This window comes from Papilio machaon, chromosome 11 (genome assembly GCF_912999745.1).
Source record: "Papilio machaon chromosome 11, ilPapMach1.1, whole genome shotgun sequence".
NCBI classification, from domain to species: domain Eukaryota; kingdom Metazoa; phylum Arthropoda; class Insecta; order Lepidoptera; family Papilionidae; genus Papilio; species Papilio machaon.
Genome location: NC_059996.1, coordinates 2,543,473 through 2,560,347, shown reverse-complemented (window position 1 = coordinate 2,560,347; position 16,875 = coordinate 2,543,473). Strand labels below are relative to the sequence as shown.

The 16,875-nt window shown below is 32.1% G+C and overlaps 2 protein-coding genes and 1 non-coding gene across 3 annotated transcripts; all 3 read left to right on the top strand.

The window, feature by feature from the left end:
* Positions 1 to 2,173: 2,173 nt before the first annotated feature.
* Positions 2,174 to 7,290, top strand: LOC106713848 (annexin A7-like). The gene is given in 5 exon segments (XM_045680084.1): positions 2,174 to 2,204; positions 4,637 to 5,165; positions 6,119 to 6,267; positions 7,143 to 7,178; positions 7,181 to 7,290. Coding segments are annotated over 5 exon segments (774 nt in total). The 3' UTR covers positions 7,210 to 7,290.
* Positions 7,291 to 9,408: 2,118 nt separating this feature from the next.
* Trnat-cgu lies at positions 9,409 to 9,480 on the top strand. The gene has a single exon. It is a non-coding gene; the product is annotated as a tRNA-Thr (tRNA).
* Positions 9,481 to 10,806: 1,326 nt separating this feature from the next.
* Positions 10,807 to 16,306, top strand: LOC106713891. The gene is made up of 5 exons (XM_014506793.2): positions 10,807 to 10,920; positions 11,395 to 11,641; positions 15,124 to 15,293; positions 15,677 to 15,874; positions 16,020 to 16,306. Exons 1-5 carry the CDS (start codon positions 10,896 to 10,898, stop codon positions 16,265 to 16,267), a joined length of 888 nt encoding a protein of 295 aa, XP_014362279.2. The 5' UTR covers positions 10,807 to 10,895; the 3' UTR covers positions 16,268 to 16,306.
* Positions 16,307 to 16,875: the final 569 nt, after the last annotated feature.

Sequence of the window (16,875 nt, the reverse complement as noted above, 5' to 3'; positions counted from 1 at the left end):
GTTTCAACTATAGTGTTTTACAACAAAGCTACATAGTTTTAAAACAAAAAAAATATGATAAGATGTCTGTTGATGACCTTAATAATAACTAGAATTGACCCATCACAGATACTTAACAATTAACAATTTAACAAAACATAAATTCTTAATGCATCCATCGTGATATAACTTTGGGTGTTCCGAGGCTGCTCCTAGAGCTCGCTTTCTGGTCTAAGAAACTTTCAATAAAATACTCTAAATATTAATAAGTTTCTATTTTTTCAGTTCCAGAAGTTAATTAAGCGGTTGGATAAGAAGGATCGTGTCGAGAACCAGCACAATTAATAACATTGTATTGTTTCTTTTGAATAAAGACATTGTTAACAAAAAAAAAATATATTTTATTGGTAAAATTTGAATTGAATGTTTCAACTGTGGAAAGTGAGGAAACTGAGGATCTACAAACATATATGGTGGTCATAACGCTATTTTACTTTTTTCGTTATTTGATGAAAATTGTGAGTTAAAGTTAAGTGATAAATGTGGTACTATATAGAAATTATTCTATACTTATGCGAGAAAAACTGTTTTTTTTTACCGGATATATTTTCGAAAATAAAAAAAAACACTTTCATTGGAACAATATAATAATAGTAAAATACATGTTAGTACTAAATCCTAATAGATTTGCCTGGAAAATCCTAATTTACTCCTATTATTTGGTAGAGTAACAGTTTCCTTGCGACTATTTAAAATAATATTGATACATAAATACATGCAGGCTTACCAAATTTTAATACATAGGAGAAATTAGTTAAAATTAATAAATAAACACAAAAAAATATTAACACAACTGCGACGTCGTACATGACAACAGCATTTTGTAAACAAACAAGACTTTATATTTAAAAGTAATCACTTTAATTCGATTTCAATAGTTACAAATAACCATAAAATATACAAACAACCATAATAAATTTTATTAGTTCTTTCATAAACTAATAAATATAACCTCACTAATTGAGCTTCGGATTATAAGTTTGTTCAATTAGAAAACATTTATCACTACGATCACAAAAAAGATCACCAATCTCAAACACTGGCATAACTGTTATACGTGAGTTAAGTGACAGAACGATTGTTGCAATTAATATTTTTTTAGTTCGATTTCATGACTTTTTTTATATCAAAAAGGTGGCACACGAGCCAACTGGATTCGCCGAAATAGCGAGGCGACCGTTGCCCATAGACATCCGCAAATGCAGATGCGTTGCCTTCCATGTTTCATTAAATTTTTCAAATTTTCTATATTTATTTTCTCTTTTAGTTTGATTTCTAGTTCTACTCTACGTGTTGTGCCTTCCATGTTGATATTTCTCCTTACTATGCGTCTCCTGTTCCGCCAAATCTACTACCCCTTCCCATCCTTTCATTATAAGAAAAGGGTGGGAAGGGAAAGTGGACTAAAATTAGGCCTCCGGCACCACGCTCATCAGACGAAACGCGGAATTGCTTCCACTTCACGCCTGTCTTCTGGTCGTGGTATTTCACTGGTCAACCCGGATCTACTACTGTTAACTTTTTGCTAGCCGTCGAGACTTGACGCGAAGGAAGAAATAAAACGGGCTGTATATATATCCGTTATCGCCTGCTATCTCTGCATAGCAATCGATATGTTTACATTTTTAACACAGATGATATTTGTAGGAAACCATTATAATTTATATTTAAATTAGCTGAAACTAGAATGTGCTATGCCGAAGTAAACCCATGTCCCACGTTTAAATAACAAAAATAAATATTAAAAGTCGTAATGTACCTAATCAAAAAGTAACATTAAAATCAACATGTTAAAACATTTTATTGATATCTTTTGTTTACCTAAAAAATATCTTAAAACGGTGCAAACTTTCACGGGAGTGTTCTTGAAAAAAAAAAACCACAATTATACGTCTTCTAAACATCGTAATTGACTGTATCGTTTCTGAGTGCAGTGACACAGAGATTGGGTTTTTCTAACCTTATCTGCAGACGTTGGATGTTGTATGAACACTAACGATAAGAGTTCAATACACCAAAATTCATAAACTTTAGTATTTTAAATCATAAAGTTTTTTAATTTATTTGAATTTTGAAATCATAAGTTTTATTTAATGTTTTTGTAATACCCCGATTGATGCGTTTCTTACTTTAAATGGGCAGAAGCGGGGACGCACAGAAAGGAGGTATTTCCCCTTCTTTACGTCAAGTCTAATCCACCACCTCCATAGCCACTTATGTCCAGGGTGTTTTACGAAATAATATTAATATGATTTAATTTTATCACTGAAATCTGATATTTGTAGTTTCTTAGGTTCTCTATATAACACAAAACTTAAAAATAAATGCCCATTGTAACACATGTTTATGTAAACTAGCACAATTCCCAGTCTAAGAATAAATATTGATAACATAAAACTTAAAAACCTTATTTACATATGCTAATTTTACTTAACAAAGGAGATTCAATGCCACTTTGATTTTATGTGTTCAAATATCTTAATTTTTGTATTTTTTTTAATCGTTACTTCTACAGTCAAATTAAATTATATCTGATAAGAGTATAACAAAATTACCTACCTGAGTTTGCTAGTTTTGTAAAAAAAAACGACTTGATGTCAAAACTATATATAAAACTAAATAAAATAACTTTTATTTCCGATAAATAACATCTATATAGCGTTAGTACAAAAAAGATCCTACGATTAGTAAAATAAAATAAAATAAAACAGTTTATATAATTTATTTACTTACCATTTTATTGTTCGTATAGTCAACTCCTAGTATTGTGCCGCGGCATTTCTGTTTTGAAAATAAATATACTTCATTTTATAGTAAATCGTGCATAATAAAATGCATCTGTTGTGTTCCATTCGAACCATTTATTTACATTTGGATATCTTTTTGCACAAAATCAAAACTAGACTACTTTTTGTGGTATATTCTTTTACAAGCCTAAATAATAACCTAAACTCTTTTTTTTTTTGGTTGTCGTTTTACCATAAAATACATTTTCTCATAACCAACTTTTTTAAATATGTAGTATGTATATATGTAATTTTTTAATTTAAACGTATAGGTTTATATCTTAAAACATAAACCTGTACATTTATGTAACTTTTATTGTTCGCTATTTTAGTTACGATTGTTTGCTAATTTCAAAGTCATCTACATATACTGGATGGCTAAGGAATTCAACGCAAAAACAGATCACAATGCTACAATATTTGTAGTAAAATTACATTCCGAGTAATAAAAAATTTATATTTTCCAAATTGTTCTCCTGTCTGGATAAAGAATAATCGCTGGGAAGTTGCTGGGAATTTACAGCGAACAAATTATCTACAGGTCATCTTTAACGGAGTTAACTAGTGATGGTACATGTCTATCGATATATTTTTATACATTTATTAAAATACATATACATTTAATTTTATGAATTTAAATTAAAATTTTAAAGTGCAATCTCGCTCAATATAATAATATAGCAATCGATAAGTTAAAAAGTCAATGCAGAATTTTTTTACGTTAGTTTTTTTGGGCCAAGATAATGTTATTGATAAATTTAAAGTTTAAAATTTTTGTAAGCGTTAGTTCTAGGTAATCTCCGAAAAGGTTGGACCGATTTTGTCAAGACTTACATTGGAAGGTGGCTGATATGTTTTGAAGTAACTAAAGCTATTTTTTTAATTTCGCGCTGACAGTCTTGGACGACTGCTAGTATTAAATATACTACATATTGAAAATACCGACGTTGAAACGCAAACATCATTATTGTAAAAGAACGAGATACGAGAAGAACGAGTCGCTATCTGAAGGCGAGTTTAAAAACAACGACGGTGGTCAACAACAGCCAGTGACGCTACACAGCCGTACAAGACACACCGCTTATTATTAGAAAAATAATAATTTAAGTGAAAATGAAAAATTTGTGTTTATTTTTATTAGCTGGTGAGTAATCAAACGCATTGTTGTTTATATGAAGTGTTACTTTTACGTTCACTTTTAACTTTTTTTAATTCGCATTTTGTATCATGTCGTTTTGGTATAAAAAGAATCAAAATCAGAATTTTCCTTCATTAGTTATCTTTATATACTTGGTAGTTTATTCATAAATCGCAATTTAATTAAATTTTGTAAATTGAATTCGACCAAGTGATGTTTTAATTTATGCATTTCGTTCATTTGTTTTTATTTTTCGTAAGCACAATACGATCCAGTAATTTAAATGTGTAAAACATAGTTACGCCTTGTTTGAAATTTTATATTTTTCTTGTTGTTTTGTGATAATTTCATATTATACGCGTATCGATTTTGTATTAAATATTAAATATTTAAAATAGAGCATTTATGTAGCTTGATTTTCTTATAAAAAAAAACTATTTTAGTTACCTCTTTAAAAACCAGACACCAAAACTTACGCGACAACCGGTTACTTGCCTGCTACTGATTGCTATATTTATACAAAAATGGCTTCTCCATTTGCGTTATTGACCTCTACCTTATATTCAAAGATTATTATGTTTATGTTTAATGATAAAGTACATTATTTAACTAAATTTGGTGCAAAACATAAAATAGATTACGGATCTCTAGATAATTTAAATACAGGTTTCAGTTTTTTTTTTTACAGCGTTTCTTACCACCGAAGTCTTCGGATTAAATTTAAGAAATAAGAGACAAGCAGAAACAAATAACAATGACTTGGAAGACAGATATGGATTTATGTTACCGTCATGGTATCCAACGCGATTGCCACCCCAGTTGCCGATGCCCGATAGAAGGTTTCCTGGCCAAAGGCCTAACTTCGGACAATACCCTGATCAAGGATTTTACCCTGATCCAAGTCTATACCCTGGTCTAGGAATGTATCCCTACCCAGGACCGTTTCCTAATCCCGGAATGTTCCCCAATCCACAACCTTTTCCTAACCCACAGTTTCCTGATCAAAGACCATTTCCCGGACAAGTATATCCCCCTGGACAAAACCCACTCCCTGGACAAGTACCTCTCCCTGGACAAGTACCTCTCCCTGGACAAATACCTCTTCCCGGACAAATCCCTCTCCCTGGACAAGTACCTCCTTCCGGACAAGGAACACCTCCTAATGCGGGACAACAGATGACAACTCAAAACCCAATCAATGGGCAAGTTGAAACTGTTACTTATATCGTTCATTGTTGTTTGCTATACATTTCATATTTAACCCAAATAATATTTTACATATCTGATGATGTACATCTTACCTCTTGTGCATGTTCGTAGTTAAATTCGGATTATATTCTGTCCACGATATCTACTCACAGGTTATAAAAAAGAAAACACAAAAAATTAACCTATTTTAAAAGTCATCAAATTCACTGTTCGTAAGAAACGGGATTCTTATCAACATCAGTCAATCCATGATCATGGCGCATGCAAATGTGCCGAAATATCGGGAGCTCAAACAGCCTAATCGTGGTAAAAATCCCGTTTCTGACGAACAATATATTAGTAAAAACCACGAAAGTTTGAAGTTTATTATTATTATTATTAAGTTATATGTCATTAAATTCAGTCATGATTATTGCCTCAAAAATAAACGGTAAGATATAAAACATCGGTAAACGATCAAAAATGTTTGATAAATCATACTTCTAACTAATATAATAAATGCGGAAGTTTGGATGTTTCCTATAAGGTATCTGCGGAACGGCTCAACGGATCTTATTAAAATTTGGGCACAAATGCAGAACGTAGTCTGAAGAACACATAGTCTACTTATTAATTGATTTTTAAACGCCGCACGTACGGAGTCGCGGCGACAGCTATTTCGATATATTTGATCGATTACAACTGTAACACGCTTAGAACTGTAACATGCTATCAATCAATATCGCCATGTCCAAACTTTAAATTTTTACTGTTGTCAAATCATTGAAGAGATATCGTGGTTTCAATATAACAACTCTATTCATATCTAATTGCATGCTGCAAAATACTGCACACAGCATGTCTTGTGTGACACACATCTACGACTAACGTCAATATCATGAGTGGACTTCTTAAGATTACAATGGTTTCGGAAGACAAACAAACTAAGAGACTAATATTATTCCAGAACCACAACTCCGGCGGCGAGCGACCCAACTGTCGACGACTGCATTACCAACTGCCCCGTGACCGCGGAGTACAACCCTGTGTGCGGCACAAACAATGTCACGTATCCTAACCCAGGTCGCTTGTACTGCGCTCAAGCTTGTGGAATAAGTAAGTGTTGATCCAAAAATGCAATTCAAAATCCCCAAAATAATTCCACCGTCGGTGCTTCAGTGGTTAATCATTTTAGTTGTTATCTACAGGCCCAGGTTCAATGTACCAATGGGTTTTGCGATTTTCGTATTTAATACCACATATACAAACATTTATCTGACGTGCTCACGGTGAAGGAAATCACTATTATACAACTTGAGCATATGTGCGAAGATTTTGGGTTTTTGGGTTTTGTCAAAATCCACTGGGCCACCAAAATTGTGCAAGGCCTAATCATCCCCTAATTTAAGATGGGCTTAACAAATACCTATTACGTAGTGACAATAATAATTAATAAACACATTAGTATGGTGTAAATTCAATCAAACTCCATGTGTTATGACTTCTTATATCTGACGCAAAGAACTGGTTTAATTTAGATGTCACGATGCGTTACCAAGGTTAAAACGCGGCACATTGATGACATCTCCAAAGCAATTGCTGTTTTATAAGCAAACACCAATGACACAAAAACAAGTTCCGACGATTAAAAACTCGTTTAGTATGTAGTTGAGTAAAATTGTAGTAAACAATAATTTAACCAGAGTACTAATAGTATAATATTTTTTTACCAAAATTAAGACGATACGTGTGGGCTAGTTTTAAAATATGTCAATATGTTGCAACATTAAATTATGCGTGCATGTGTTTACACGCAGTTTACGATAAACTTTCAATGTCAAAAAACGCCGAGAAGGAAAACAAGCAAAATAATATTTGAAATGTATTTTCTGTCCTTAGTAGTATTATTTTTTAACACTATCGCAATATGCATTTATTACTTTGATGATGATAAAACAAAAAAACATCATTATATTATTTTTCTTTTTTAGGTGTGAACCTATTGCGGTCATCACCGTGTCCGGCCACGACAGTCGCTCCACCTACATCGTGATCTAGTCTTTTATGTTACTTTGTAAAAATATCTCTACTTATTTACATATGATTTTGCTTTGAATGCAATAAAAAACTCGATTTAAAACAACATTTTATTCAAGTTTTGGAAGAGCCTATGGTAACTTAGACTCAACTAGTCAAACAAGGACAATATATGGACCGATGACAGTGCCGCTGCTACCGCGGTCTGTACCGTCACAAAATATAAAACGTATTTAAGCACAGAAAATGCCATAAAAGAAAAAAAACAAGGCTACAGCTACAGAAAAAGGATCTTGTGATACTTTTTTGACATTAAAAGAGTAGCGCTAGTGTGCTGTCATAAATTAGTTTGACTTATGCCCACCGAGTCAGATATCCTTGTCGTTGTATTACTTCCTTGTGTTACATCGATGACATAGTACGTAAAAATAATTAAATTCGCTTCTCCCTTCGGATCGAATATCCTATTGTAAAGTATCAACAAAAGTGGTTTAATTTAGTACTTAGTAGTAAATTTCTTATTTTAATTAATGATAATGTCTCACGAAAGTTTGAATAGTTATAATTACAGGTTATCATTTACATTAGAGGTTGATAACCTTCTTTTGACAGGTACGAAATATTCTACGCAAGTTTTCTGAATTTTTATAACTTCATGTTTAAATTTAAAAACCATTCTAGGAATTATATAATAACGGCTTTTAAATAAGTGAAATAATAAATAAAACTAAACTATCAAGTTGAGGATATATCATTTTGAAAAGGAAGTCGTGGGGAATTCCTTTCCCGCATACATATTCAAAACAAGAAAGAATAAAAGGTTTTTAATTACATGTGATTCATTAAAGTCGCTATACTTACATAATGTTACTACTCAATGTTCACTTGCGTATTTTTAATTAATATCACAAGTTTCTAAGTTAGTCATCGAGGGATTGTTTCTGAAGAAACTTTATTTAACTCTTACACCCGTAATCTAGAGGATTGAGAAAAGTTAACAGATTCTTTTGCGATCCTGACACATCTACCACATCTTGCTGCTGTGCTACTTATACCTATAGTATTACGGTTTTCAAAGATCTTGTTGCCTCTGAACATCGCACAAATCGCTGCGCACAAAATTTAAGGTGCGTCAACCTAGAACTAATCTTAGTAATATTATAAATGCAAATGTTTGGATATATTTGAATTAATGCATGTTTCTTTGAACGTATCTCCAGAACGGTAGCATGGATCTCGATAAAATATGGTATTTTCTTTTTTTTATATCAAAAGATGGCAAACGATCAAACGGCCACCTGGATAGCCAAGCGACCGTTGCCCATAGACATCCGCAAATGCAGATGCGTTGCCTACCTTTAATCAACGGAGATCCTTTCCTAATAAGAAAAGGGTGGGAAAGGAAGGAGGACTAAAAATTAGGCCTTCGGCACCTCACTCATCAGACGAAACGCGGAATTGCTTCCACTTCACGCATGTCTTCTGTGTGGTCGTGGTATTTCACCGGTCGATCCGGCCAATTCGTGCACCCACAAATATTGTTGTTGCAGGATCTACCACTGTTATATTGGTACACTAGTATATTGAACACATACAATAAATCTTTAATATCTTCTCTTCTCTTCTTTAATATATTTTCTATAAATCACTTATGAATAAGTCTTTAATCTGTTATAATCAGGAAGAATGTAGTTATTAAAAAAATATGTGTAATCGTTCAGTCTTTATGCTAGCACGTGTAAAATATAAGTAGTGCGTCTAGATAATAGGTTATCGTAAGATGGAAAACCCGTTATTATTTTTTAATTTATAACCAACACCTGACAACAAAACATCGTCGGCACGTTAGGAAAATTCATGTCAAACCGTCATAAAATGATATTAAGGTCAACGGAAATAGAATAATTAATTTACTAATCACTCTTATGATTAAAAGATTTCAATAATCTTTACAAAATATATTATAATGATCTCGAATACTTTATCACTATAAATACAGAGGACAAATAAATTAATTGTAAATTTTATGTTTTTCCTGTGTACAAAATATTTTATGCCTGGTTTACATTATGCCAGTACAGTAGAAAAGTAGTGCTCAAAATTAGCGCTGGCAAACAACTGGCATAATGGAATTATTAACTGGCGCCAGTAAGCAAATAAAATCTGTACTGGCATAATGTAAACCAGCCATTATTCTCAGATTTTGTTGTAAGTTGACGCGCCTCTTTAGCTCAGTGGTAGAGCACTGGTCTCGTAAACCAGGGGTCGTGAGTTCAAACCTCACAGGAGGCAAATTTATTTTGTAAATGAAATTACTAATGTGTTGTAATTTTATATAGAAGTTGCTTATACATAAAAGAAGTTAAAATTTAAAACAGTGACCAAGTTTGGGGAGATTGAAAGAGTTGAGAACATTGTGAGGAAGGTAGCTAATGCACGCGGGCATATTATAGTCTACTTTACTTTAAATTTAACGCTGACGAAGTCTGAATTAAAAGTTGTCAGTAGCTCATAGAAATGAGTAAAGGATATGTTAGGAATGTAAAAAAAAATATTTTAATAGTTGTATCCGGATTGTTTGATGACTCAAAAGTTTCAACTATATTTGTGTAAGGTAAGTGACATTGTTGTTTGTCCTTAGATAACCTAGACGGATTTGGATCATTGGAGTTGTCGTTGTGTACAAGCAATACATATTAATTAGATCCTTGATTTACCTGCATTCTAATCAGGAAACTCCGATTTAAATCCGGCATGTCTTGATAACTATATTAACAATTCTAATAGTAGTTATAAAATATAGAAATTAAAATATCCATATTACAGAGTAATTAACTTAGAGTATATCGATAAAGATTTGGAATGTCAAATAATTTTTCTAAATTATTGCTATGATACCAAAGAGATTAGATCAAGTAAAAAAAGATTTTGTTTTGTTGAATCTCAACAGAATTGAGATTATCAAAATTAGTAACCAACATTTCTCGAAATTCCTAGTTAATATAGCTTGTTAATATAACAGTTCTAACAATGTTTTAAATGAAATAGGAAAAAATGTTTTACGTTATAATTTATAAAACTAAATAGTGGCAATAGATACGGACTTGACCGCCCGCAAGCAAATTCTTGTTAACATTGCAATTCACTTATAAAAAAAAAGGCGTCTGTGTTTTACACTTATTAACTATATTATTATTATTATTGTTGATAGACGTTCCCAAGTTCTTGCTCTTGTTGTATTTGTTCTGTTTTTGTTTCTTTACTTCATTCTATTACACGAAAAGATACCTCATCATTATCATCATATTGCACGCCCGAAGGGGTATCTAACTGTGTTGTAGCTGTTTATAAATGTTTGTAACTTTATAACAATGTAATACAGTTTGCAATAAATGAATTATTATTATTATTATTATTACTACTATTTGTTTATGTATAATTTTAAAATTATTCAATAGTCTTCTTTCATAGTATTTACGTAACAGTAACAATGCAAATGCAGGCTTAGTAAAGGATCTGAGTCATATCGAATGGTCTGAACACGTTTGCGAACTGAGAACGAAAGGAGGGGAATTTATATACTTGGGTAAGATTATATTAGTAACTCATTCAACATCTTTGACAGTCTTGTGTCGGCCGTAGTTAAGTGATCGATAAATGTTTGCATATTTATTACGTCAGTGTTACACTGCTACGAAATACTAGTGATGGATAAGGTCTTTTTATTTTTAGGTAAGTATTTCACTTTTAATGTTATTAAATAGTTTTTACTTTTTTACGTTTTTTGTTTATAGATTCTAATTAGAATGTCATTTTCTTACATTTAAAAGATTACTAAGTACACATTTGTAAATATGGTATGAATGATAAATGAGTATTAAAATTATCATAATATTTGTATAATTTTGTCAATTGCTCATCCTTGCAACGAAACAAATAGATGTCACGCAAAATGTAAAATTTCATTTGTGCATTACTTGTTAAAGTATGTCGTTTAATAGGCGATCGGAAAGATTAAGACTAACACTGCACAATATACTAACCAAATACTAGGAAAACATAATAGGAGAGAGTTGACTGATACTAACTAGTGATATGGTTGTGCAATGAACTTTATCATTCAAAACAATTTCTTCCATACAAACGAAGACTATATAAAAGAAAATTTGTTTATTTTATGTTTTTAACCAGTTCTTTTTGTTACAGTTATATCATTATTCTTAAGACCCAAAGCTGATGGTAAAAGTTGGTATCGATATGACCCCAGTGATCGTTATGACGATAGAATAATCTTTGAAGACAACAGAGATACGCGGTATAGAGATAATGATTTTGGTGGATTGGGACACCATAATAGTCACAATGGAATAGGCCAAAAACATCCTAGAGATTGGAATCCTGATCGTGTTTGGTTCCCGGACTCTGGTAATGAAGACCGCGGTATAACCACCAAGTAAGAATTCATATAAATGTTTTGCTTCAATTTATTCAGGTACAGACCACAAGAATGATGTATTAGGTATTTTTGTTTCTTTTACGTTTCATCGCTTATCGTTCTCGACAAAAATATCAATTTACTTACTGATTTAACAGAAAACTTATTTAACGCTCGATTAAACCTTGCAAATTATAATGTGTAATACAACACTAGATCATTAGCTACTAATAACAGAAGTAATACGTAACACAGTAACGAAACAAAAAAACTGCAGAAGTTGGGTTTATCAGCACTTATGAAAAACAACAAAACATAAATGAAAACACAGACTTTAACACAGAATTTAATGACAGTCTTCAAAATGGTTAAGGTTTGTTAAAGGTCGTTAAAGAATAGTTTAGGACCTTCAAAAGTAGGTTAAATAGTCACTTTATATACAAGCATGTACACGCTTTCCACTACCATATAATGTCAGGTGAGATCGTGGTTTAAGCTCTAGTTTATATAGGTCTAAGATTTCGGTTGAAAACTAGTGTTTAACATTATGTTTTTAAAACTATCTTAAAAACATAATTGTAATTATTTAGTTGTTTACCAATTTTTACCATGTATTTAAAGTACCTAATTCTTGAGATTGATCAAGTTAATATATGAATAAAATATATAAATGTTCGAAATAAAAAAAAATATTTTCATACCAACAACATTCGAACCTATATCTTAGGTTTTACCGCAAAAATTTAGAACACGAGTTCAGGCTTTTACAGCAAAACATATATTAATTCTCTTTTGTATTGCACTCTATAAACCTTGAGTTTCTTAAACCAAAGTCTCCGTTTAAAACAGATTGTTATCTTTGTTTTGTCAAAGATAATGACGATATGTTTTGGTATGGTGTTTATGTGGTTTGTTTGGAATCACCAACATTTTTTAAACAAAAATAAAATTGTGACTTTCGGTTAAAGAGCGATTATTCACAACTTCACAAGGTTCTTGAAATAACTTTATTTTTCGTGGGCGTATCATTTTCCGCCAATATAATAAGTCGAAAAGACATAAATATGGCATCAAGCTATTTAAATTGTGTACTACTCCTGGCTATACGACAAAGGTGGAGGTATATGGAGGAAAGACATTAGATTCACAGGATAATACTCCAACCAACGTTGTCTTGAATTTAGCACGTAACTACTTTGGAAAAGGTCATACCATGTTCGTAGATAATTGGTATACAAGCTTAGATCTAGCTGAGAAGTTAGTTCAACACGATACTCATTTAGTAGGGACCCTACGAAAAAACAGGAAGAACTTACCAAAGGACGTCATGACTGGAAATCTGAAACCTGGTGAGTTTATGGCAAAAGAAAACAAAAACGGAGTCACGGTTATGAAGTGGAAGGATAAGAGGGACGTGTGTTTGTTGTCAACCAAACATTCAATTGGTTTTACAAAAAAAAAAGAACAAAAGAGGGGTTGAAACAATTAAACCGAAAATTGTGATTGATTATAATAAAGCCAAAGCAGCCGTTGACTTGTCTGACCAAATGAGTGCTTATTCGAGTCCATTGCGAAAGACGTTAAAGTGGTATAAGAAGCTCGGTATCGAATTATTACTCAATACTGCTGTAGTAAATGCAAGAGTACTATATGAAAGTACAACGAAGAAGAAGATATCTGTCGTCGATTTTAGGCGACTGTTGGCAAAGCAGTTGATTGAGGGTAGTCAAGAAAATACGGGATTGACCACACCACGACCCAGAAGACAAAAACACGAGCTTAAGAAAAAAGAAGGTGCAGCAGTATCAACAAGAAAATTTTGTCGTGATTGTTACAAATCAAATGTTGAGTTGCATGGAAGAAATGTGGCCAAGAACAAAACAAAGAAGGTTTCTTGGTTTTGCACTATTTGTCCCGGCAATCCCCATTTATGTCGTCAATGTTTTGACAAATGCCACTAAAATGTTTGAATATCCATTTAGAGTTGAATTAATCTTTAGTTTGATTGTTGTTCGTATGACGATTTGTAATTGTGGTTTGATAAAAAACGTTCCTAATATTTTTTGTTCTATTGTCTTTGATTTGATAAAAACATGCCTAAAATTAATAATATTCTATTGTCTTTTCATTTTTATGCATAAATGCAACTTATAACAGAAATAAAAATATATGATTCGAAATCCTATGTTTTTTCATTAACTTTTTTCTCTAAGTCCTAAAAACAGGTATGCCATCAAAAAATCAAAAAACCAAGTAGTTACAGGTGTTCATTGGGGCCGCGCCGGTCACATTGTATGGTTGAATACACAGCTTTTGCATTCTGCGGCGCGAACGGGCTTCGCAAAGGTAGGTCTGGCGTGCCGGTCATTTTGACCCCCCATGGCCCAAATGGCTAGATCAAGTGCCGGTCATTTTGACCCACCATGGCGATGAACGTGTTAAAGAGCGATTATTCACAACTTCACAAGGTTCTTGAAATAACTTTATTTTATTTTTATTAAACTTTAAAATTAATTCAGATTTACTATTTAACAAAACTTTGTAATTGTTTAAAAATTCTGAAATATTATTGTGGCTCTTTGATTCAATCAATGCTAATTTAATATTATTTTAACATGATCCAACATAATTCGAATCAAAGAGACTTCTAAACTTATTTAGTTACAAACGTACAAACAAAAGATTTATTATTAAGTATGTACCAAAACCTTGTCGTATACATAAGGATTTTTCTTTGAGGTTTACACTATAGTTATATGGAAAATTACGATATTCAAAGCTCTTGGTAATATGTAAGAAGAATTGAAAACAGGCAATTTCCTTAGGTTTTATTTACGAAAAAACGAAGTACTCGTCACAGTCGTGTTTTCTTTGACTCTTTGTTTTTATAATTTTTAAATTTAAAGCGAAATGAACAAACTTTTGATGAAAATGTATTATTTTAATTTTTATTTTAAAGGTTTTTTTGCCAATATTTGTGGCAAATGAAGTTCCACAATTCCGTTAACAGTCTTTTAGATGTTTTTTTTTGCCCGACTAATAGGAAGGTAATTGCGTTGTAAGTTACCATTCGATTCGTTTAGATTTCTTTGTTATTAATTAGTTATTAGTTCATGCACCTAAGCTTGTATTGGCGATGATGTAACTTTACATAGAATTACGATACCTAGAAATTGCTTTAAGATAATTAATCCATTCATTTCGATGTTATCACATGTAATGATAGTTTTAACAGCTCCCATAACAACATACATAAACACACACACACATACACACACTGATAAATTATCTAAGTAAAAATTATACCTATTTGTTACGGCATGTCCTTGATAATACAACTAAAGTTGATTAGAAACTTCGAATATACTGTTGCCTCTAAAAGGAGTTGCGATTTAAAGAAATACTTTTAACTTGTGTCCTTTTTTTGGCACATTATGAAAAACATTTGTTCGTGCAGTTCTATTTAAATTTTATTTTAACAAAAATACTTCTAATTCTAGATCTACAACAGATTTACCGCGACAAGTGACAACAATTTCTTCGGGACAGAATTTCGATGAATGCATCAAAGGGTGCCCCACGACTTCTGAATACAATCCTGTTTGCGGCACAAATAGAATTACTTATTCGAACATAGGACATTTGGAATGTGCGAGATTTTGTGGCCTTGGTAAATATTCTAGAGATGCCGAAACACATTATATAAATGTGTACAGTTTTCATTTTTAATTGTCGGGTCGATTGAATTATTATAGGCCAATATTGTATACACTAACTTTAATTAACACGTAAAAGACTAAGCGATAGACAACGAATCCAAAAATACTGTGATATTTTAGTTTGTATGAAACACTCCAAACAATTTTGACCAGAAATGTATCACAATTTATTTACTCGATAATTCCGAAACGGTTTAACACATCTTTTGAGAGTTGGCACGGACATAGACACCTGGAATATCACACACATACTGTATTACTATTCATCTTCTTTTTGTAGTTACATATTAGACGTTTTATTGCTCATTTTAATTAGCTATGTTTTTATTTTTAGATGTAAATCTATACCGGAAACTACCATGTTTTACAACTGAGACTACTATATACCCGACCACTACGACTGAATCCGACTCTCAACGTCGTTGCATAGCATCTTGCCCCACAACACCTGAATACAATCCTATTTGTGGTACCAATAATGTAACATATCAGAATATGGGTAAATTAGAATGTGCAAAAATATGTGGCATTGGTAAGTTATTATTAACTTTTTTTTATATAAGATGTGTTTATGAATGAGCTCACGGTCACGTGAACTTTTGTTTAATCCACTTCCTATGCCCATCATTTCTTTAGCAAGGTATGTTTATACCAATTTTCAATTCACTTTTTTTCAGATGTGGAATTAAAGCGATTAAGCCCTTGCCCAAAACCAATTACAACTCCACCTCCGAATGGAGACGATTTTTTTAACTCGGTCGACCAATCACCATGGAGTAGCAACACAGACGACAATGTATTCAGACCGACCACCAAAGCACCTCACACTACCTTCACAATATCTCAGGATATTTTAAATAATGTTTTTAATGTACCCACACCAGATCCTAGTGATTACGACTTCGATGTGCGATTTAAAGAATAATGAAAATAATAGTAATGTACTGTATTATGTATTGTATGTTTAGCTTTATGTAATTTATTAAAATTATGCAAAATACAAATGAAAATTTTTGATATCAAAATTTTATATCAATTCCTCAAATGAACAGTGACACGCCAAATGTGACATAAGTTTGAATTATGAAATACCTACAAAATAAATATATTGGAAAATGTTGCATAATATTTCTTTTATCAATATAATGATTACATTCATTATTATAAGTATAGAGGTTGTCATATATCTTGGCGGCTCGGAACATCGTACGAGTTGTAGCGCAGAATACAATTCTATGTGTAACGAAACGTAAAGGGATCCGGGGAAGAGCATTCAGATGACCTTGAGCCGCCAAGTTATAAAAAAAGAATGCGTACGTATGTTGTGCGTACATGCTTAAAATATAGTAATTTAATTATCTGATGTTTTATATTTCCCTGACCACAACTGGAAAATTGTAATTTTGTGGTTAGCGTTCCACAACACTGGTTATTACGCTTGAAATTTTTAAAGCCCATTTACATTTTTAATACTTCGAATATAAGTCATTAGTGATTGTGTAAGTAGTTGTTAATGATTTCTGTATCACGCCG

What these genes read in the sequence shown, in the direction of transcription:
- LOC106713891 (XM_014506793.2), top strand. Translation starts at nt 10,896, where the DNA reads ATGGATAAGGTCTTTTTATTTTTAG. An exon ending in TGCGAGATTTTGTGGCCTTG is followed by an intron (nt 15,294 to 15,676) that starts GTAAATATTCTA and finishes TTTTATTTTTAG; the next exon opens with ATGTAAATCTATACCGGAAA. An exon ending in TGCAAAAATATGTGGCATTG is followed by an intron (nt 15,875 to 16,019) that starts GTAAGTTATTAT and finishes ACTTTTTTTCAG; the next exon opens with ATGTGGAATTAAAGCGATTA.